Source organism: Miniopterus schreibersii (assembly GCF_964146895.1).
Source record: "Miniopterus schreibersii genome assembly, chromosome: 1".
Taxonomy (NCBI): domain Eukaryota; kingdom Metazoa; phylum Chordata; class Mammalia; order Chiroptera; family Miniopteridae; genus Miniopterus; species Miniopterus schreibersii.
Genome location: NC_138101.1, coordinates 170464157 through 170488869, shown reverse-complemented (window position 1 = coordinate 170488869; position 24713 = coordinate 170464157). Strand labels below are relative to the sequence as shown.

General features: G+C 42.9%; 1 protein-coding gene across 2 annotated transcripts in view; it reads left to right on the top strand.

The window, feature by feature from the left end:
• ARMH4 (armadillo like helical domain containing 4) overlaps nucleotides 1-24713 on the top strand; it is a 92661-nt gene that overhangs the window by 33330 nt on the left and 34618 nt on the right. For both annotated transcript variants that reach the window (XM_081156278.1, XM_081156277.1), the window contains exon 5: nucleotides 1914-2183. In XM_081156278.1, coding sequence (XP_081012404.1) covers nucleotides 1914-2183 — 270 coding nt within the window. The remainder of the gene's footprint in view (nucleotides 1-1913; nucleotides 2184-24713) is intronic.

Below are 24713 nucleotides of genomic sequence, written 5' to 3'. Positions count from 1 at the left end.
TGGATGTCTCCTTGGGTTGGGCAGATCAGCTCTCTGAAGGCAGAGACATTCTTGCCTATTCCTACGACGGGAAACAGGTGCTTGACAAATACTCGTTGAAGTTTTGGAATAGTGGCAGGTATTAGTCCTACAAAGTTATAGGATAGGAATGAAAAAGATTAGATGTAATATTTTTTTAAAAGTAAAAAAACCCCACAGCAACAACCCTGTAAATGATGGATGAAAAGGGATGTGTGTGGGGAAAATTGTCTCGAGGCAGCAAAGGAGAGTCTGGGAATTCCTCGGTGGCTTCAGGGGCCCATCCGTGGGGAGGGTGGGGCCTCATGGTGTTCCAAAAAATTAAAATTGGTGAAGCAAAATGAAGTTGGAGATCTTATGTTCCCTAAACCTACCCCACCTGAAGCGTTGAAAATGACAAGTCGTGAATTTAACTCTTAGGGCGACAGTAACGAAAATGATTTTTCAACCATGTTGCTTTTCTGAGTGTCCTTGATCAGTACCCCATCCCCCAGTTCCCTTTCCAGTTGGGCTGGACCATTGATGCAGCTGTTTCCAGTTGTGTGGGCCACGCCTCTGTCAAGAGAAGTTTCAGGAGTGGGTTTAGGTGCCTCTCACTTAACAGGGTGGTAAGTTCTGCACCCTGATGTGGAAGAAGAAGGAAAAGAAAATTGTACCAAAGTAATGAGTTATCTTGTTTAGTCTTGTAAGATATAAAGGGACTGGGGCACTCCTTTTAAGCTCTGTTAGCTTTTCTGTGCGCTTTCTAATGGATAAATTTTTAATAACCCCCAGAAAACAGGAAGGGGTTGTTTTCTAACCTTGTAAATATAAAGGTGACTAGTAAAAAAATTCATATCCCTTGAACTTTGACTCCAAATACACATGATGCATAATAATTATCTGACAGAGCTGTGATTTTAAAAGTTTAACACGTAGATGAGGGATGGGCACACATCAGTAGATGAGTCGATAAAACAGCTGTGGTACATTTACACAGTGGAATACTAACTGCTCAGTCGTAAAAAAGAAGGAAATCTTACCTTTTGTGACATGGATGGCCCTGGAGAGTATTACGCTAAGTGAAATAAGCCAGTCAGAGGAAGATAAGTACCGTATGATTTCATTTATGTGTGGAATCTAATGAACAAAATTAACAAACGAAATAAAAACAGACTCATAGATACAGAGAACAGAGTGACAGTTGTCAGAGCGGAGGGGGCCGGGGGCCTGGGTGAAATAGGGGAAGGGATTAAGCGTGCTCGTGTACACACACACACACACACACACGCACACACACGCACACACACCCCCTCATAGACACAGACAGCAGCATGGTGATTACCATAGGAAAGGGGGACGGGGAGGTAAAAGAGGGAAAGTGGGGCCCTGTCGGGGGCGGCTCAGTGGTTGAGCGTCAGCCTAGGACCTAGGAGATCATGGCGTCGGGGCACATGCCCGGGTTGCGGGCTCGATCCCCAGTCGGGGGCGTGCAGGAGGCAGCCGATCAATGACTCTCTCATCACTGTCTCTCTCTCTCTCTCCCTTCCTCTCTCTGAAATCAATAAAGACATATATATATTTTTTAAAAAAGAGGGTAAAGTGGGGATAATTGGTGAAGGAAGGAGACTTGACTTCGGGTGGTAAACACAGTGCAGTATACAGATGACATATTATAGAATCGTACCCCTGAAAACCTATATAATTTTATTAACCAATGTCACCCCAATACATTCAATAAAAATTAAAAATAAAAATGATGGGCACAAAACCCCCAAACGCACATGGTTCAACTTGGCTGTGGCGTTTGTTTTAGAAGGCCAGGCCCAGCGGAGGGGGAGTGTGCGGGTCGGTTCAAAGCTTCACTGGCAGCCGCTGTGCTTCCTGGTGTTTCTCATTCATCTCTTCCTGTCTAGAGGGGCCGGACGGTGATGACGGCGAGGAGGAAGATGAGGAGGAAGATGAGGAGGAGGAGGAGGAGGAGGAAGATGCCGAGGAGGACGCCGAGGAGGACGCTGACCCCCTGGACGAAGGCCTGGCGGCCGACGCGGAGCCCCGCGGGCCTGCCCTCCCGGGCGCCCCCTCGCAGGAGCCGGGTGCCCAGCAGGCCCGCCTGCACCTCCTGGAGGGCGCCACCTACCAGGTGCCAGGCGCCCTGGCCTGGGAGGAGCAGAACCAGGGCCTGGGTAAGAGCCGCGAGCCGCCCCTTTCCGGGCCCCCCTCCTTGTGCTTTTCTAAGGGGACACGATTGTGGTGCAAGGTGGATTTTCTGTTCGTGTTTATGGACGGTCCACTTGGGGTGCAGTTATCAGGTTTTTCTTCAGCGTGTTTATATTTAACACTCTTAGGTAACCAGGTTCCCCACAGCCTGCGCCTGCCCCCCCAGAGCGTGGCTCCCTAGCCTTTGGAAGGAATCCCCTCTTTCCTGTCCAGCTGGAGGGCAGCCCTAGCTTGGGGAGGACCTCCCAGCGGGAGGAAACGGGGTACCCGGTGTGCCTTATGAGCAGGGTGAATGGTCTGCAGTCAGGAAATCAATGTATTTTGTCCCCTTTGTCCTCTTAGACTTTACTCCCTAGGGGAGAATCTAGTCTGATGACCGTTCTGTTCTCTCTTGTGGCTGCCACGGTCGGACAGTCTCACTTGAGCAGCCAGTGTCCAGACAGCCCCACGCTTGCTTTCTCGGGCATGGCCCACATTTTCCGTGAGAGACGCCATGGAGGCAGGCTGACACCCACTGGGCACTCTCCTCCCTGTCAGCAGGGAGGCCCCCTGTCCGTCTTCTCTTGGCTCTTTCGGAAGAGACGCTATTAAGCTTTGGGTGATTCCTTGGGGCCTCACTCTCTTGACCTGAGGTAAAGAGACGTCTTCTCCAAAGAAAATTCTCTTTGTCCTTAACAGTTGGGTCCATTTGTCATCTTCAGGGTAGCAGAAGTTAGGTTTAACAGTCATATAACTCGTTTTGGGGGATTTTGTTGAAAATATGGATGCTGGTCAGGGATGTCACTTTGGAATATCATACCAGTGTGTCTTGGTGCCTGGCTGAAACTTCTAATTTAGAATCCTGCTACATCTTATTTCTTAAAGAGTGTTCTCCTCTCCTCCCATGAAACCTCTCTTTTAGATCAGGGGTGAGAAAGGTGAGTGCATTCAAATGAGTATGGAATGGGAAAGTCACAGTGCCAGTTTATCGCATGATTGGGTAGCTTAAAACAAGCGCTCTTTTTTAAGTTCAAGCTGGAATTGGTAAAACCTTTAAAGGTTTGCAGTCTGAGGAGGAATCCTTTTCATAATCTCTAGAACTAAAGAAACATGCATGAGGATGTTTAAAGCCATCTTTTCTCCCTTATAGGAATCTTCAATGAACCGTCTTTTAGATTTGGTTAATTAATTTTTCTAATCTAACAAACCTAATTGAGCACCTACTATGTTCCTGGAACTTTGCATGGCATTTGGAAAAGAGGAAAACAAGGCAGTGCTTTTTCTTGATCAGAGCAGAGCCCATTTCATCAAGGTTTCAGTGCAGGGAGGGTTTCTATGATAAAAGTAGTTGTAAGAGGGCAGAGCAGAAATGTAGAAGGGGGTTATTTATATTAGCTTGGAGTGTGCAGAGCTGTCACGTGTAGAATGTGTAGATAAGAGAGAGCTTGCAGGGGAAGGAGGCCCAAGAAAGAATTTGCACAAAGGCATTGGAAGGTTCAAAGAGCACGGTGCATACAGATGGGTTGGCAATGACATCTGTTTTATATCAGATTTTCCCCTGTTATAATAGTTTACCATTTTCTTAAATGTCTCTTACCTTTTACTGTCACTTCTTTTCCTGATAAATTCATTTTGTCCGCATGGTTTTAGCGTTGTGGGTTTTCTGGGAACCAAAACACGGGACAAATCTGTCAAACTGTTGGTTTCCCTATTGTGGGAAGACTGTGTTTGAGTGGCATCTGGGACTGAAATTTTATTAGCTCATTGACTTTTCCTTGGAGTAACAAGAGTATCTCCTCATAAATGAAAACCAGTAACAACTTCTGGATCAATATTAATTGATACGGTTTCCTAAATGCACTCAGATTAGGTGAAATAAAAGAAAACCTCCCCTGTTTGTGATGAATTTTGTGGTAGGTAGAATAACGGCTCCCCAAAGATGTCCATGTTGTAGTCCTTGGACTCTGTGACTGTGTTACCTTACATGGTAAAAAGGACTTTGCTGATGTGACCAAATTAAGGATCTTGAGATGGGGATGTCATCCTGGATTGTCTGGGTGGGCCAGATAAGGGGGAGGTAGGAAGGTCAGAGTCAGAGAAGGAGATGTGATGACAGGCACAGGTCAGAGTGATGTGGCCAGGAGCCAAGGCATGCTGGCAGCCTCCAGAAGCTGGAAAAGGGAAGGAGATGGACCCCCCCCTTGAGCTTCCAGAAGGAACAGAACCCTGCTGACGCCTTCATTTCAGCCCCTCAAGACCTATTTCAGATTTTGACCCGCAGCACTGTAAGATAATGAACTTGTTACTTTGAGGCAGTAAGTTTGTGGTAATTTCTTGCAGTAGAAATAAGCAACTGATGCAGATTCAGTGAGTATTTTATAAGCGGCATCATTTTAGAAAGTAGAGTTGTACAGCAGCTGTAGTCAGAGTGTGAACATTGTAAAATTCAGTAGGTTTTCCTTAATGAATCATTAAAAATGCAAGCATTGAGACCCTTTAGAAAGTAAACCTATTTAGTATAATAAGACTTTAATTGGCCATCGTCTTCTTTCCTATTTTTAAGTGAGTGGGTTATTTTTTTATAGATTGTCACATTTTATGTGGCAATGTGAATGGTATTCTAAATCAAATGCTAAAACCACATAAACGTTGAAAAATGAACAGATTGAAGTGGGTAGTTGGGATTGACTAAAAATAATGCAAATTCTTTGAATAGCTTATAGTCTCATTTCCTGTGAAGAGTGGAAAACTTAGATGACTTTCTGAGGCGAAGCAGTAATTGTCATATACACGTTGCCTCTAGAGCTTTGGAAGGAGAGAGCTCAGCTTGACTGTGGAATGAACTGTGTTGTCAGGATAGAGGGACTCAGGAGAAAAAGTTCCATGTGATGGGTGAGGTGGATTGACTGGTAAAATGCCAGTAGCATACAGTAAGCTCTTTATTCACATGTACAGAATCAATTTCTTTTATGATCTAATAAGTTCATTTTCAGATTTACTGGCAAGAACCTGTACAAAGAGCAGATGCTTGACCCACACCACTTCTCCTGTTACTATGATAAATCACACAATTATCCTTTTTGAAGTATAAAGTCAATATGACCCAAGTTGGGTCAACATATCCATTTTAATGTTTAAACATTTCCAATGTAATTAATACCTGGAGATTCTTTCATTTTTATATTCTATATCTGTTAGGATGCCTTGAACTACATACAGGTAGCAGAAACCTTAACTTCAGTTGGTTTAAAGAGTGAAGAAATATATTTTCTCTCAATACAGGAAGTCCAGAGATAGAGCTCTTGGGTCAGTTGACTTAGTAACTCAACTGTCATGAACTGACTCAAGGTCTTTCCAGCTTGCTGCACTGTCCTCCCTGGTGCGTTGACTTTGCCCCCAGGCTGGCCTCTCTATACAGGGTTGGGCAAAAGTGAGTTTACAGTTGATTGTATGGAAAATAATACAACAATTAATAAATAATAGTACAAGAATAAACTCTGTCTCAAGTACTCACAACTGTAAACCTACATTTGCCCCACTCTGTAGTTGCAATGCCTGCAGCAGTTTCAGGTGTCCCGGGAAAAGGAGACTGTCACTTCCTTTTCACTGTGTTTCTTTCTTATGAAAGAGGAAGCCTTTCTGAGACTCCCCAAGTAGAATTCCTCTTGCTTCTAACTGGCGAGGATTAGGTCATATTGAAACGACATTAGGTCATTTCTAAACAATCATTGGCAAATGGAATTTGATCACATGACTGGTGCCGTGGATGGGGGTGGGTTTCAATCAGCCGTCCTGTCACCCATGATTTCTGTGCTTTTCTGTTTTCTTCTCTTGTTGCCGATACTTATCCATGTCTCTTCTATCCTCTAGGAATCCTACGAGCAGTCTTGTAAAATCAAAATCTTTAAGTATATTTTGAGTTTGCGAGTTCTGGATGAGGGTCTGAAGGTGGCATTGTTCCATTTTCTTCCTCAGTAAGAGACTGCATTGGGGCACTTTACAGTTTGGTTGATGCCGTGGATGGACATATCTTCCAAAAGCCATCAGTTAGTTATGAGCAGAATTATTACGTCTCTCTTCACTTTTCTTCAAAAACCTGCATCAAATATTAGAATGGGCTCTTGATTTAGGAAATGGAATATTTTTTTCTGGAGGTCTTAAACAAACCTGATATTCAATTAGCTTTCTAAGGATGTTTGTGGAAAGCAAAGGAATGAAGAGCACTCATGTATCTATTATTTTAATTACACATTCATTGAGTACCTACAAGTGTTTGTTGTATGTTGTGGAAATACTGGGAGTCTGGCTTATGAAGAGAGAAATTGTCCTAGGGCAGAGAGTGGCCCCATAGATGTGAAGTCAGTGGCTGAGCAAATCCGTAGCAGGGACCTGAATCATCACTATAACCAGGGGTTGCCTTGAGTGGGCAGCCATCTGTGAGGTGTGACTTCAGGGGTGCTTTCCCCAGCCCTCTAATTTATATCAACCTTCCTGCCTAAACATGGTGCCTACTTTTAAATATTAGAGCCTTCCTTTGGATTGAGATAAAGCATCTTGAGAAGGCCTTAGAAAAATGCGGATCTGCAATCTGGGTAGATAACCCATTAAGATAGTATCATTTATTTATCATCATTTATTAGTATTAATTTATCAAGTTCATTAGTGGGTGATTTTCAGGATTTTAAGGTTAAAGAGAAAGGAACCCAAGACACATGTGTTTTTGAATTGGTAGGGAGGTGGGATGAACTGCAGGCCAAGGGTGTGGCATTTGGACCGTATAGAAACCGAGCAATGGACCGTGAGAAAGTCAGACTCTTAGCTCTGAAATGTGTCAGCTCTTCTTTCTTTTCGTTGTCCTCTCTCTTATTCTTTCAAAATACTATGTAGCTAAGACTGAACACTTAAATATAGTGCAACATGGGCTCTGGCAGCAAAAAAAAAAAAAAAAGAAAAAAAGATGCTCCGTGAAAAGATAGTGGGAAGTGTGAGATTTCAAGGAACTCTTCATTGCAGCAAATGTCAGTGTATTTCGATGCATAACATATTAAACTATGGACTAAAAAGGTTGCTGGGGAAGCTGCCAGGCAGATGTAATTAAATATGTATATAGAGGAGAGGGGGGAATGAAACCTTAATCCAATGTAACCAGCACAAAGTGAGTGGCAGATTGGCCAAAGCCTGCAGGCTAGCGGTTCTCAGTCTTGGTGGCACATCGGAGTCACCTAGAGAGCTATAAAAATGCTGATGCCTGGGTTCTGCCGTAGAAGACAGCTGTCCTAGACACAATCCATTGGTTGTTCCCTTGGGGTGAGGTAGCTTCTGTTTATGCAGGGGGATGGAGAAAGAATTTTAAGAAGTGTTTCTGTCTTCTATGAATGGAATCCCTGTTAGCAAAGATTTACATTGCTTTTCATCATGGTCTTTTGTGTATTGGATTAGTGTATCTTAAATTTTTTTTTAGCTTTTTTACAGTCCTATAGAGGTCAAATTTAAAGTCCATATTTGTGCTCTAATTTTCCCAGAAAACCCACAGTCACATTACACACTCTTAAATCTGGCCGTGGAGCCTGTACCTAGATTCCTGCATCTGGGATGACTGAGCATCTCCCGGTCTGAGTGGGCATCTTGCCAGTTACCTGGTGGGGTTCTTCCTGGTCCCCAGATGGTCCCCAGGGCTTCTGGATTTGAGGGTGATATCATGCTCTCTTTCTTTGGAAAGAACTGAATTATGTATTTCCTAGACAGGAGGAGCAGAAGACTTAGCTGCAGACCACCTTCTTCATACAGGCAAGATACCCTGGTACCAGAGTTTAAACTAGAGGTTGTGGTCCCTGCCTCCCCCTGCCTCCTGAGCATGAGTGCACAGGGAAATTGGGTCTGCGGGGAGGATGCTTTCCAAGGCCAAGAGAGTATCTCTTCATAGATCTTTCCATTTGAGCTGTTGCTGGCTTGCAGATTAGCAGTAGTTGGGGTTTCTAGGGGAGAAAAATCTGTTCATACGTCTGTGGTGAAAGATTTTTCTCCTGTTATATTGGAGGTATCTTTGTCAGAAGGCTTAAATCCTCTTTATAGCTTGAGGTAGGTTATAAATAGGTTAAATACGTAAAAGTGAATAGACTTCCTGCTGCCCATTTCCAACTGTGCTCACAGGTGTGTACTGAGGACCACAAATATGGAAATTTATATGAACCAAAAATCAAAAAGAGAACTGGCCATGCCTAAAGAAAATCAGGTGCTGACCTAAAAACACTTTAATATACTCTGGTTTTTTTCTTTTCTGTTTTTTTTCTCCTTAATTCCTTCACTTTTTTCACCGAGCCCCCCAAGTTCCAGCTGTCAGTCTGTTCTGTTTCTGTTTTATTCGTTGGTTTATTTTGTTCATTAGATTCCACATAGAGTGAGATCATATGGTATTTGTCTTTCTCTGACTGACTTATGTCACTTAGTATAATAATCTCCAGGTCCACCCATGTTGTTGCAAAATGTAAGATTTCCTTATTTTCTATGGCCTTATAGATTACAGCTTTTTCATCCACTCATCTACTGATGGGCACTTGGGCTGCTTCCAGATCTTTGCTATTGTAAATAATGCTGCAATGAACATAGGGGTGCATATATTTTTGAATTAGTGTTTTGGGTTTCTTCTGTTTTTTTTTTTCTTTCATTTTTATGTTTATGACACCACTGATGAATAGTTCTGTATATTGGCTACAGTCAAACTTTTGTGTTCCTTTAACAGAAAATGTTGGCTATTTGGAAAGAGGCAAGGATTGATGGCATGGATAATTTTGTGGGTTGTGCTAAATTTTTTAAAAGACTGACAGGTACTAATTTTCCACAGCTGTTGGTTGGACTTTTGTACCAAAAATCTCGGGCAGAACTCAGGTCTCTCTCTCTCTCTTTCCCCGCCCTTCCCTCCCTTCCTCCCCAGCTCCCATACACACACACATCATTTACTTCGGCCCAAGTCAGCTGTGGAACACTGCACATTCCCTTTTTCTCCTTGTAAGCTTTATTTTGAGAAAATGAGTGAGAAGTCCACTCTGATTCTCAAACGCTAATGAGGGAATCCATAAAATAGAGAGTGTCTACAGCATAGTGGCAGTCACACTTTTGTACGATTTTGTATGTCCAGAGCACGCAGCCAACTCCCTCAGGCATAAGGCCTCCTTGAGATGTTCCTGTGTTGAGGGAGGGAAGTCAGCCTTGGGTGTTAAAATAAAACCCCACGCCAGTTGGGTCTCCCCAGTACTGGAGTAGTAGGTTCCGTGTGATTGAAAACAACTGCCAACGTCTCAGGCTGGCCCCAGGAAGCCAAGGCTTTTGAAATCCTAAGGCTTGGTGGTGAAACGTAAAAATCCTATGTAGCCAAAGCAAAGGAGGGATTAAATGTTAAAACAAGGAATCAGAGATTTAGATCAGGGAACTCAGGATTTGACAGTTCACAGATAGGAAACATTTCTTAAAATGTATTTGTCTCGCCCTGGCTGGTGTGGGTCAGTAGTTAGTGTTGGCCTGTGCACCAAGGGGTCACAGGTTCGATTCCCTGTCACCGGCACGGAGCTGGGTTGTAGGTTCGATCCCTGGCCCCGGCTCGGGGCTCATGCTGGAGGCAGCCAGTCCATGTGTCTCTCTCACATCGATGTGTCTCTCTCACATCAATGTTTCTCTCTCTCTCTCTCCCCTCTTCCCCCCTCTGTTCTAGTCTGTCTAAAAAGCAATGAAAAAAATATCCTCAAGTGAGGATAAAAAAAAAAGTCTCCTCTCTTTTATACACTTACCCCTGCTATATTCCAGGGCCTCTGTGATCTGTCTGGGGTCTGTGTTCCCACTTTGTTTTCCCAGGTGCTCTGTCCTCGGCCTGTGCCTTCATTGGGCCATTGTCACCGTCTCCAGGACATGCATTTCTGCAGACATGCACCTGTCTGTACCCAGCTCTTGCCGAAGCCTTTCCTGGCAGCCCTAACTCATACTGACTCCTTCCTTGGGAAACCCTTCCAGCAGTTATTGTCAGTACTGCTCAACTTCCATTCACTGCACTAACTCATTTTTTTCCTTTTTTAATGTATCTTTATTGATTTCAGAGAGAGGAAAGGAGAGGGAGAGAGAGATAGAAACATCAATGATGAGAGAGTCATCGATCGGCTGCAGCCCGCAACCCGGGCATGTGCCCTGACCGGGAATCGAACCCTGATCGCCTGGATCCTAGGTCGATGCTCAACCGCTGAGCCACGCCCGGCCGGGCACTATCTCATTTTGCTCATTACTTCCTCAAACCCTCGTAGCATCTAGCAGTCAGCACTGAGTACATTTGGTTGCTTAAAAAGGGTTCTTTTCCAGCTGGTAGCCATCCTGGGCCTGAGACTGTCAAGCACAGTTGGGAGGAGGGATCGGGATGCTTTATTGCACTTGGCCAGTTAGGCAGGAGTCTCTTATATAACTGCCCTGGTAGCAACATGGTGATGGAGTGGGGGTTTTAAATGGAGTGAGTGAGATTCATGGAAAAGATGCTAAGTGAGCAGATACTGGGGGCTCCCCATAATGCTAATAACTGACATTAAGCTTATATATCCCATGGCAGGTAGAGCTTCATCTGATCTTAATTTTCTTTGGTTCTCTTTACTTACCCCAAATTTACATCTACAAATTCTTTAGTAATGAACTAATTACAGCATGCCTTCAGGTCATAAACAATAGATAACATTTTGAGGCTAGGTTTTCTGGAACATGATCTAACATTTTATTTTATTTTCCAGCGTTATTGAGATATAATTGACATATAACATTCCGAAAATTGAAGGTATACAACGTGTTGATTCGATACACTTATATATTGCAAGATGAATACCCCCCTAGCTTTAGCATCATGTCACATAATTGCCATTTCTCTTTTGTGGAAAGTAATCTAACATTTTAGAATGAACTTTGAATGATTCTACACTGTTGGAAATGTTGGACCAACTACCTTCATAATCCTTACCATCTGAATCAGCAGAGAACCAGATGATTGTATTCTCTCAGTGATCAGTCATTTAAAAATTTTCCAAATAGTTACTGAGGTGGCTTAATAGAGATGAGGCCTTTGATAAGTTTTATTAAAGAATAAAAACAGCCATAGCATCACCTAGATGCAACTGAGAAGTTTATTAATTCTGATTCTCTCTGCCACTGGTTCATTGCTTCCCCCATCAGAGAATTGTGTCTCACCTCTGTGTCTCATTTTTGGCTGCAGCAAAATCACACCTATAATGTAGTATTTTAAATGCTTTAGAGCCCTGGTTTGAAATAAATTTTCTCTTTTCATGTCTTTAATGCGGTGTAGGAGGTCCTTGATATTGGGTTCTTGTACCAAAGGTTCACTAAAAAGAATTTTTAACTCGTTGATTAGGAAACCAAAACCCAAATATCTCAGCTTCAAAGGATTCATCTTTATTTCTTTTAATGATCTGTATGAGATAATAGACCTAATGCTTTCCAGAAGCTGACACCTTTATCTGTATTTACATAATTAAACTATGTTGAATTAGGAAATTGGGGGGAAAAATCCCATTTCTTTCACTAGGAATGAATTTCTATGGGAAAATTTAGCAGTCGCTTTTCCTTTGGAGAGCTAGAAAAGGAGCCTTGGAACTAAGCCAGGGAACAATCTCCTCATCAGCTACAGTTAATAAAAACATTAATAAGGCACCTTATATTGGAGGAGAGTGCTGTGAACTCATTTCTCTGTAATCAGAATGCACTTGTAGGCTCAGCTGGGGAATTATTAACATGCGAAAACATCTAGCAGGCTCTCTGAGAATTAAACCAGAAGATATAGTGTGAAAACTGGGAGGAAATTATCAGAAAGGAAGAAACTAAGCATAAATTGTCCTCTTTAAAAAACACAGAGGAACGTAAGCAAAGATGATGTTAAAGGGCTTCCAGTTATGCTAGAACAAAAGTTGAGGACGTAGTGAAAACAGTGTCCTTACCTCTTATTTGGAGGTGGATGGTGCTAAATTCAGGTTGCTTAATTCGATTACTTAATCGGATGTTATTGGCTCACTCTATTAAGAAGCTGAAACATTCGGAGTCCCCCCAGTTTTATTTGTCTTATTTAATCTGGATCAAGGAAAGAACATACTTAACTTTTGCATTTCAGAAACTAGAGCAATTAAGTGGCTTCCCCCCCCCCCCCCCATCTCCCATTGATCCCATAGAAGGATGCTGAAGCCTTAAATGTTGCATGAGCAGGTAAGGCTGAAGTCTGCCAGTGACCTTCATCATTTGAGAATTCATAACCACTGGGTTCTGCTTTTCTAACTCAGAACCTCCTGCTTTTCTGTTGGACAGAAAGATTCTTTCACAGAACCTGGCACAAAATATAGATCTATGGTCAACAAGGGGTCCCAGTCTCAATTCATGTGAAGAATCTCCAAAATAAGATGTTTACAGACATACCCCTCATCAAGACCCAGGGAAGGAATTTAAATTGGAGGCGTGCTCACAGCTAAGGGAACTCTGATTTATACCTTCCATCTGTAAGTTTTCCTGTAGGGCTGAAATCTTTCTGAAATAATGGGATTCGAATTTCAAGCTGCTCCTCTTGACAGAGGACAGCAGCTATTTGGAACAGGATGGATTTGATGGCTCCTTGGGGATAAATACCCAAAGTAATGTTGGCGACTTCCAGCTGTGTGAAGTTTGATGTGAAATCAGCCATAGGCACTGGGTGAACTCCCACCTGGGCTTGTTTATCACAAGCCCGATAACCTGTTGCACATCCTGCAGGACCAAGGCCTTGGGCTTCCGAGCCCTGCTTGTTGGAAGCAGATGGATGAGGGAGGCTGTGCGCTCAGGGTTGAGTGGAGGTTGTTGCCAGGTAGGCCTCGCCATTCAGGGCTCAGCCGTAAGAAACCACAGAGAGATATAAAGACCATTCGTATTTAATCCTCTGATCAAAAGGAGGTGGAGGCAACCCCTGGAGAAATCATGGTCCAAGAAGTTTGTTTTTAGTGGAATCTTCTCTTTCTCCTTCTCCCTGGTCATTGTCCTCGGCATCCTCACGTCACCCTCTTCCTTTGAGCATGAGTGGCACCCACACAGGACAACCCTGGGACCCAAAGAGGCTTTAGTCTGCTCCTAATCTCTCCCCCTGTATCAGTACACAGTTACCTGGAGGCAAGGCCTGTTCAAATTAACTTACAGATGGATGCAGGACTCACTTTTTCCAAGGAGCAAGGGCTGACCCTCCACAGGACAGTCAAGTTTGCCTGTCTAGAGAAGAATCAGTTATCTACAGTTTAAAGGGTTGTAAAATAGCCCAAAGGCAGTACGGAGCCCTAATAGGATCAGACACTTCTCAGAAGCTTCAGCATGCCGTTAAAAGGATATCCAATAATCTCTTTCTTATTCCAAAGTTTAGATTTTTTTCTTACATACTAATGTAAGAATACCTTGTAACTCTGATTTGTTTGAAGGCATTTATATTGTGGAAGAATACTTGTTTACTAAAGGAACCGCGGGGTAGACTTTGGATAAGTGGCCTGTATCTGTCAGGGAAGGTCAGCTGCTATAACAAACAACTCCAGTGTCACTGGCTTCACACAGTCTACTTGTGCTTGCCCTCCCCACTGTCACTCGGTTACGCTGCCCCCGAGTGTCTCCACCATCTTCGTGGGCCTAAGCAACCTCGCTGGGTCCCCTGCATCCAGCTGGAAGGCAGGAGAAGGAGAGAACTTAGGGAAGCCGCTCAGAACAACTCAGCCTGGAACCCACTCATTTTCCTTGCACTCGGGTTCTATGGGTGAGAACTTGTCACATGACCCCCCGGGGTGGAGGTGGAACAGGTGGTGGTAAATTCAGCTTCGCTGAAGCAAAACCAGCTTGGTGAGCACTTTGCACTTTTGGAGGTCTCCTTCCAGGTGCACTCACCTTAATCAGGCACACCCCAGAAAACTTTGCTATTTATAAATTATTTCTAGATCATTAGTGATGAGCAGAACACAGTGTCTGCTCTCTGGGAGCATATGAGTCATGGGAGGAAAGATCTATAATGTGAGGCAGGATGTGTCATCTGCTGTGGGGAAAAAAACCCCAAAACCTCTGAGAGTTCCTGGTAGGACTATATTTGAGAAAAGGGAATCCACTACCAAAAATCAATTTGAAAATCTAGATGTTCTTGAGAGTATAATAGTTGAACTATTTAAAAACCTGACGAGGATTTCTAGTGGCCTTTGCCGATTCGTTCTTTCCAACATGACCCAGTGGTTGTCTGCACAACTCATAATTAGCTGTTAGACTTAACCAGTGTAGTGTGAGGAGATTTGAAGTGATCGCCTTAGAGACAACATCAATAATTGATTGGCATTTTTTACTTTTCAGATATTACTTCTTCAGGCTATAGATGAGGTTTCTGTGTCTTTTCTACATTTTTGCCTTTAAGGCTTTTTCCTCCAACATTAATTCTTTACTTTAATGTTCGGAACATGTAGGATGATCATAGAATTCTGTTAAAGAAAGAAAAAAAATCATAACACAGCTATCTGGAGGCTATTTATTACAAAGGCAATAGCCGTAAGCTATGAACTTGAAAACTGAGTGTTTTGTTCTACTCTGTAGCCTTATGCAAGTTTATATTCAACTTCTCTGCACCATGATGTCTTAATAACTTTATGCAGATGAGCATAATCCTTAGGAAGAAGCCAGAGCGGTGCTTCCTGAACATTAACGTACACACGCATCCCCTGGAAATGCTGATAAAATGTGGGTGCTGATTCAGGAGGCCTGGGGTGGGGCATTTGCAGCAATTGTACGAGGTTCCCAGGAGGTGCCCATTGTTGCTGGTCTGTGGACCACACTGTGGGTGCAAGGGGCCAGCGGACGTGCCTTTTGTCTGAGAAATTGAGGAAGCCTCACTTGGGAGATTAAGGGGTCCAGAAGGTGGTTTTTAAAAAGGAGTGAGCCCGGCCGGAGGGGCTCAGCTGGTTGAGCGCCGTCCTGTGCACCGAAGGGGTGCTGGTTTGGTTCCAGTCAGGGCACATACCTGGGTTGCGGGTTCGATCTCTGGTGGGGGCATGTACGGAAGGCAACCAATTGATGTTTCCCTCTCACCTTTCTCTTTCCCTCTCCCTCTCTCTCTCTCTCCCCCCACCCCTCTCTAAGTATGTCCTTGGGTGAGGATTTAAAAAAAAAAGATAAAAAGGAGTTAGAATTTTATAGCATCTGTTTTCATTAAAGCTGCAGTTGGCTGGCCCTCACTATCCTCCAGTAAAGGCGGACTTCTTTAGACCCTTAGACTAGCTAGTTTGGGCCCTGTTAAAAATTTTTATTTGTGTTATGTCATTTATTTTTACCCTAATGATAGTGACAAGGGCATTCCATGCCTCTCTGCCCTCGTGTCTGCAAAAGTAAAACCGCCTGGCTGTTACCTTCCTGCAGCGGAGCAATGAGGGCGAACTAGGCCACCTTCGACTCCTGTGTCTAGTCTTCCTGCTAAATCTTCCTACTACTGTGAACCCAGCTACTCAGACAGATTGTTTCCATGATGACTATTTTTGCGTAAGAATAAATTGAAGATTAAATTCATATATCCAGTAAGTGACAGAGCCAAGAGTTAAGCCCACGTCTATTTGGTTGTAAAGATGCCGCTCTGAATGTGTACATGAACTTGAATTTCTCTCACAGTTTCATGAGCTTCTTCCAGTGCCATGCTGGAGCCAACTCGTGCTGAATTGCAAGAGTTGATTGTTCAAGCTTCAGGAATTTTGTAAGCTAATTGTTAAACACACCCATTAAAAAAAAATCAAATTGTCCTGGCCCGGTGGCTCAGTGGGTTGGAGCATTGTCCTTTACACCAAAAGGTGGCAAGTTCAATTCCTGGTCAGGGCACATACCTAGGTTGTGGGTTTCATTCCTGTTCAGGGTGCATAGGGGAGGCAGCTGATCTATGTTTCTCTCTCATATCAAAGTTTTCTTTCCCTTTCTCTCTCTTTCTCCCCCCTCCCTCTCCTTCTCCCTTTCCCTTTCTATTCCCCTCTCTCTCTTAAAAAAAAAAAAATCAATGAAAACATATCCTCAGGGGAGGATTAAAAAAAAAGAAAAATTTTACAAAAAAATCAAATTATGTTAACTTAAAATTAAATGAATTATTTAAAAAATGCAGGCAAACATACTGAAACCTTTTCACTTTCTGATTATTTTACTACATTTTATCTCTGCCTGTGCTCTTCAGTGTGTTTGCACTGACAAATTTAATTCGTAGTGGAATGAGGCATCGTTAAGCAGTGAATGACTTAAGGACAGCAAGTTTATTGGGAGAACAGTTAGTGGAGTGGGATGCAAACCATCGATGAAGTGCAGCCATCGTTTAGTTATAGATAGAAAAGCTGGCAAAAACCCATGGAAGCATTCTGTGAGAATCAGTTGGCTGTCTGGGATATACAGTAAAGAATATTATGTCTGTTACTGTCATTCGTACGTTTTTATCATTTCCCTTCGATCACCTACAGAACGTCTTATTAGGCTAGTAACTATCACATCGTCATATGTCTTCTAAGCCTGAGTTGAAAAGTAAGTCTGTCTAAAGGTAGACTGCAGCTTTAGAAAGACGATTTCTTTCCTGATGAAATAAATAAGTCCCCCAAGGAGGTGAAGAGAAGTGACAGTGGATTGCTTGCTAGGACAGTGCTTGCTTTAAAAATCAAGGCAATGAGCATGAATGTGCACACACTGGAGTGGGCATCAGTCAACAGAATGACCTGCTGAGGGGACAGCAGCTTGGGGTGGTGGTGTGTCACTTTTTACTTTATTTCAGGCAATAAACACAGTCCTGTGTGAAATTTGGAATTCTGTAAGCATTTGAGTGTACAGCTTGGGATGTGTTCATCTGTGATCCCAAGCAATGCTGCCTCTAGTATTTTTTGCATCTCTTATAGCCTAACCAGCAGATTGGCCTCAGTGAATGAGCTAACACAGAGAGACTTCTTACTCCAACTAGAAAAATAGGAGGAGTATATTATTTTTGCAAAATGGCATGAGGATGCTTCCTTATACTCTTCTGAGTTTCCTGATTTCCCCCCCCCCCCCCATTCATTTTGTTTGGAGCTGCCACAGTTTATGGGGCAAATTCCTAAAGAGGTGAGAATTTCTCAAAGCCAAATATAGTCGTAGAGGTGATATTCAGATAAAGAGGAGCTATGCTAGTGATGCATTTTCTCTAGCGAGGCATTTGCTATGCTACAGTCATTCCTCATGTTCGGCGGGGCTCCCGCGAGGGGTGTTGTAGCCAGGAGTTGCTGTTGAGGGCTCTGTCTCTGATTTGCGGTGGGATATGTTAATGAAACATGCAGTAAGTTGTCCATCTGTGAAGTGGAGATAATGGTCTGTAAGAATTATTATGCAGGATGGCGGGGTGACTCCTGAGCGTCCTCGAGTCTAGTCTCAGGCCCCACCTGCAATCAGCAAGTGGAAAGGTGGATCTTCCTCCAACTCAGCAGTAGATGGCGCTGCAGTCAACTAAAACCCAGGAAAGCTCTGGCCCGAAGGCTATTAGAGGCAAAGGGAAAGGAACATAGTAGCTGTTAAACTTAACCGAGTACCTAGCTTTCTTCCCCACCCCAAACTCAAATCCTTTACATTATGCTACTATTTATTATTTTGCAATAACTTATGTTATTATATGGACAAGCCTCTTTAAAAAAAAAGTTGACTTAGCAAATCATTCCATTCCATCTTTCGTTCATTTACCCATTTGTTCATGCAAGAAGTCCTTACTGGGCACCTACTAAGTGTGAGGCACTTGCCAGGCTCTGGGCTTACAGTGATGAACAGTACAGGTAGTCTGGTTTTCTAGAACTTGCTGTCTGGTCAGAAAGATAGGCAATTAAAGAGATAATAGCAAAAAAAAAAAAAAAAAAAAAAGAAGAAAAGAAAAAGTAATTACGGTACAGAGAAGTTAGTATAATTGTACGGCATGTGCTAGATGAAATAAAAGCAGATGACAAGGGGACCTGGCTGAGAGGAGGGATCAGGGATGGTCTCTGGGATAAAATGCTGTTTTGGAAGGTGCCCATAGCATGTGCCAAGTCACAAATGAGGAAGCCAGCGCCTGGATCCCTTCACTCTATTGAAGATTCTCACGGGTTCCTGTTGTGGTTCAATTTACTTCCTTTGTCATTAGCACCATTTAAAATGTATAAAGACTACTTTCCTTCCTAATTTTACTTAGATAATTGTAAAGATATAGGAAATTAACCATGATTTATATTTACCATCATTACTTCTCACTTGAGATTAAAAACTGCTTAAGTGTCTTTTATATGCCAGGTACTTTGACAAATAGTCTTGAATATTTTATTAGTGGGTAGTATATGGAAGATAAAACTAAGTGTTGAAGCAGTCTGTCTTTTCCTTGCTTCTACTTTCACTCCTCACTGGGGTTTTGAATGGAAGGGAATTGGATTGAAGGAGAAGCTTCATATTCCCTCAGGATGTTGGAGTCAGCCTGACACACAACCGGGAGTCACGTTGGTCACAGTCACGTGATTCTGGCCGGAGGGAAGGACTGGCCATGCATTGGGTTGTGACATTTTAAGCAGATAGTAAGGAATGAAATATTGATAAGGAACATGAAGTTATTCTGTTCAATATTTGCTGTATCTCCTGCCACTCATGAATTACATTTTGAAACCCTTAATTCAATTTATTAAGAGTCCAAAATACTGATTTTTGGATGAGTAAAAAACAAGTTAGTAAATCTGAATGCCTCCTTTTAAGAAGACTTAAAAATTGTATTACAAAGACAGCAGAAATGTCTTCTGATGCATCAGTAACAACTTTTCAATTAAGAAATTACAAAACTGAATTCGTTTTTTTAAAAACTTAACTCTGGGGTACTCATCCGGGGTACTTCATTCAAAAACATTTATTTGTTACATTACAAAAATCATGGCTCCAAGGCTAGTATGACTGTCTATTGATCTTTCCAAATATTTCCCTTAGAATAAAGAAAGTAAATGTTCCCATGTACCAGGTTATGAAACAAATTGCCAAGAATAATGAAAGGGATAGCTGTACATATTTTCTCTTAATTTACATACATGTTCCCTCTTCCACTTCCATGCTCAGGAAGTTAAAGTGCTTGATACTATCTTAATTTGTGAAAGGAAACATTGTAATATCATGGGAGGAGCCCTGGGGAAACTTTTTATATTGCTCTGGCTTTGCTTCTAATGTATGGTGTGGTCTTGGGTAACTACTCCCTTAATTGCTCTGAGCCTTAGTTTTTTCATACATATAAAGGGGCCTTAGACGGACCTGAGGTCACTGTGTATTTTCTTCTGTGCTCACTTCCAACCGATCTTCTTTTTGACTCTAAAGAAGAGGTGACCCAGGCCCTGTCCAAATCTAACCCTTCCACTTGTAATCTGGATCCTATCAATCTCCTCTTCTTTGAGCTGAGAGGGGTACCTAGCCTTTGGGAATACTCGCTTGTCTAAGATAGAAATCTGGGTGTCCTTTCCAATTTCTCTCTGTTTCACTCGGTTCCCACATCCAGGCAGGAGCGAGCGAAGTCCCATTCATTTTCTTTCCTAAGTGACTGTTGAGCTCGCCCTTCCTTGCCTTCCCACCTTCCTTAGGCTGCATCATCTCTCGCTCAGACTATCGCGGGAGCCTCTGTGCCGATTTCCTTTCTTCCAGTCTTTTCCAATTTCAGTCCATTCTCTGCACTGTTTTCAGTGACACTTTTCTAAAGCACAAATCTGATTATGTCCGTTGAGCAGCAGCAACCCCACTGAACAAGTATTTATATTGTGAGAGGGTGTTATGCCGGGTTCTGAGAGAGAACCAATTCGAGTAAGACAGCATAGTCCCCTTTAAATTAAAGCCCCATGCTGGCTACCTCATTTACCTATGGGATGAAATGAGTTTCTTCGGAATGGCCTTTGAGGCTGTGCACATTTGGACCTCAAATCTGCCTTCCTAAAACTTCTGCTACTTCTTCTTTTGCCGAGTGTGTACTTCACATCCCTGTACACCGAACTCTTCTCAAACTGGGTGTGCAATGTCCTTTCGTGTTGTTAAGATTTTGCATGTCCAGGTTTCTCTGTCTGGAATTTTCTTTCCCATATCTCCTCTGTCTGTCTGTAGAATGCCTATTCACTCTGCAACACCTGATGCAAATATTGTCTTATTTGGGAGAATTCTCATGAGTTGGGTGCTTCCTTGTTTATACTTCTGTAGCCCCTTGCACATGTGTTACGTTGTATTTAATGTCTGTCTTCCTAATAAGATTGTGAGCTGTTTAAAGTCAGGGCGTCATGTCTTATTCATTTTTGTTTTCCCTATGACCCATCATAGTTACAGCACGTTTAGTGGCTCAATAAGTGGTTGTTGATAGACTAAAATGAATGAATGAATTGTATGTGCCTACATGAATGGATGGAAGTGGTTACTGCAGATTTTCTCATCTCTGGAAATGTCAGTAACTGTGGAAAGAAGAAACTTGGGAGATACAGCTGGCTTGATGACCTTCCAGACAAGGCTTTGATATCTGCAGGTACTTTCTGAGCTGATGGCCAGGGAATCTTTAAATTGTGAGAGTTGATAACTTTATTTTGACTAGGCCACTTCAAATCCAAGAGTTGGAACACTTTCCTTGTAACACTTGCCTGCTGGATGAGTTGACAAGGGTAGTTTTGTTCAACTTGTCACTGGCTCTTAGTTCTCTGAAATCAACTTCTATGTCCCTCAATGACAAATCATTAGGCTCATTCCCAAATGAATTGGTTGTCAGGGAGGCATCATTAGAGCTAGTGAAATATCTCAGTTTCAGCTGAGCAGGGCAAATACAATGCTATCTCATCGTGACAGGCATGGTGATGTGATGTTCTGAGAAGCAAAGAACATCTTTCAGGACTTCAACGTACCCCAAGGGTAGGCAATTACTCTAGTCAGTGAGTGGTAATCAATGTGTAAAGCTTAAGGTGGGAACATAAATGTTTCCTTTAATGCAAAAGCATCAGCAACTAAAAATTTTCATTTGGCGGGGGAGAGAAATAAACTGATAATCCACCGCATCATTTCCAAAGTTGATTTTTAATCAATTTGCAGACATATCCATTTTCAGGGATGTGAATAATCAGAAGAACTGAAAGCTTTTACAAGGTCACTGTGCAGTGCCTGTCTGCCTGGTAGTCTCGCTTCCTTGTAGTCCTCCAGCACTGCGTCACATCCGTTATTATCCTGACAAGGAAAACCACCCAGGCCACTTAAATGATGCGTCAGTGACATGCAGTCGGTTAGAATTCAGAAAAAGCCACCACTTTCCAAAGAGAAGTGTCACACTCTCCTTCACTTATTATTTCTCTCTTTTTTCTTTATTTGAAGTGAAATTTCAGCTCCTCTTGGGAGTTCTTATTTCATATATTTTCATCAGGCCATCATTTTTGCAGATAATGACTTCTAACCTCCTAAAACCATCTGCTTGGTTGGCTGAAAGGAGTAAGGCCAGGGTTAATATTAGTTCATTTCCCCTGTTTTTGTTTGTTTATTGAGACTGTGAAGCAGTGGGTGCTCAAAGCAAAGATTCTGGATAAAGTATATAACCCTGGTGTTATGCCCAGGAACAGCTGGGCAGCTCTGGCTCTGCCCATCACCAGGAGGAACCCTTATTTAGGGCAGACCACAGACTCACTTGGAGGCCAGAGGACAGTGCAAATGGTGCAAACATTCAACATCAGGTTGCTTTTCAGGCTGTGCTGCTGACTCTCTCCCTTCATGAGTGGTCAGGAGTCCGTCTTTCTTGGTTTCCTCCACCCTTTCTCTCTCTCTCTCTCTCTCTTTTAATTCTCACTTGAGGATATATATGTATATTTTTCCATTGCTTTTCAGAGAGAGTGGAAGAGGGAAAGAGAGAAACAATGATGGGATAGAGATGCATCGATTGGTTGCCTCCCGCACATGCCCTACCTGGGCTGGGGATTGAGCCTGTAACCGAGGTATGTGCCCTTGGCTGGAATTGAACCCGGGACCCTTCAGTCGATGGGCTGACGCTCTAACCACTGAGCCAAACTGGCTCTTTATAATTCTCCTGCTGGGGCTCCAGCTTCACCCTATGGTCTTGGTTGAAAGCGTCACAGTCAGAGACTTTTCACACCCACAGTTGTTCCTGGCCTACCTCCTAATGGACCCTCGGTACGTTTTTATTGACGCGATGAGGTTTTCAGAGGGAAGCATCGCCCTAGCCAGACAAACCGCTCTGTGGCCACTGCGATCCCCTCTTGCTGCGTAAGGGTCGCGTCTGGGGCCAGAAGGCCGCCTTCCTGCGAGGAGAAGATGGGAAACAAAGGAGATGGAAGGAAAGGAAACCCTGAGCGACCTTTATCATAGTGTCCTGGTAATCCGCCTTTATTACGTATATTTCCATTATAAACACAGAACTGTTCGTTATAGAAACTTTGAAGTTGCAGCAATCGATGTAGAAGAGAAACTCGCTCATACTTTCACCATCCAAAGACTGTGGTTAACATCTTCATATATTTTTTCATCTTGTTTCTGTGCACAGGTTTTTGGTTTGTTAATATGGTTGTGGTCATCCTGTCTGTAACAGTGTCAATAATAAAGATAAAATTAAAATGAAAGGAAAGGAAACTATCCTGCCGCATAAATGTTCGGGGGAGATGGGAAAATTCACCCACAATCTCTCTACTCAGAGGAAATGAATGACCTGTTATCTCTCAGACTTTTTTTCTATGCATTTTTTCCAGTCTACATGATTTTTCCATTTTATATCACTGTGTTTTAAGTTACACTGTAGATTAGTGAAGTAAAATGTATCCGCTTACACTAGTAGTAACTATGGTTATTTGTGATAGTATTTTCCTTTGATTCTAATACCAATGATTTCTGCATTTTAATGCTTCTACAATCATAGGTAAATATTTCAGTCAATGCATATTTTTAATGGCAGTGATAAGTTTTATAATCAGTGACCTCTTAGGGTCCCTGAATATAGTATGTGGGAGCAGTATGTGGTACAGTGACTTTTGATTTTTCCTCATAGAAAAGTGACCAGACTGTTCTTCCTTTGTGGCTCAAAAGATATTTCTCTGAACCCTTCAAAGCCTCTGGGTCTCTACTTCACTCTGTTTACTTTTTTTTTTTTACATTAAAAATTTTTTTTATTGTGGTAAAAAACGTAACATAAAATAACCATTAACCATTTTAAAGTATACAATTCAGTAGCATTTCATATAGTCACAGCGTTGTACCAGCATCACCTCTATTTAGTTCTAATACATTCTCATCACTCCCAAAGGAAGCCTGTACCCATTAAGCTGTCACCCCTCATTCCTCTCTTCCTCCAGCCCTAGAAACCACTAAAACTGCTTTCTGTCTCTATGGATTTACCTATTTTGGATCTCCTGTTTACTCTTGAAGGTAACTATGAAGAAGGTGTTTGGCTTTCTCACCTGGCGCGTGGAGGCAGAGGATGCACAGGCATGACTGTGACATGTTACAACACATTTATTTGCGCTGAGATACTGGTGTCAAAGTTGACCACTAAAAATATGTATCTGCTGTTGGCAGTTGTAGAATTGTCCTGGGAGTTTCTGAAAATTAGTAGTCATGTTATGTGAGTTAAATAAAGCAGCAGGACTACCACCATGGTGAGAAAGGCTTTGGAGATGAGGCAGTGTTAAGGCGCAGCTTGCCTAGGCCTTCTGCTTCAGGGTCAGCTCTCAGGCATCAGCGGAGGCTGTGGGCTTGTTTCAGGGCTAGACCAGAGGAGCATCTGCCTCTGAGCTCACATGGTTGCTGCCAGAATTCAGTTTCTTGCTGGTGGTAGGACTGAGGGCTGCAGGACTCGTTGGCCGTTGGCTTAAGGCTGCCCTCAGTTCCTTGCCACTGGGCCTCACCAGGGGCAGCTCACAGCAGAACAGTGTGCTTCACAGGAGCCAACGAGAGAGAAAGTGTGTAGGCAAGAAAGACATTACAGTCTTACGTAACATGGGCATTTCGTCACCTTTGCCGTATTCTATTAGTTAGAAGCACACCGCAGGGTCTGCCCACACTCAGGATGAGCGTCAGGACACTCAAGGACATGGGCATTGGGTGGTGGGGAGAACATGGAGCCATACTGCTGTGTAAATGGGTCATCCAGTCACTCACGTCTGGCCGCGGAACTGGCTCATACCCGTCCTTTCTTGAAGAGTAAATTAGGGAAGGAAATGGGCTCATTCTAGAGGACAATGTGGGCGTGAGGAGAAGCTCTGTGGACAGCGTGCTGTGGACCTGCAGTGATGCATAGAAACCGTGACCCATCGTTTGTTTTGATCTTTCAAGAGAAACTGGAAAAATTTTGACAGTCTCTGAGGAAGATAAGAAATAGCGATGACAGCTGGTGGGCTCAGCCTACGTGTCTGATTGGCGGTGTCTCCTGGAGCCTTGAGCTTGAGGGAGCAGAATGGCTGCAACCACACAATAAGAAAGAACAGATAGATTCTCTTAAATCAATGGTGTTTCTACTAAGAATT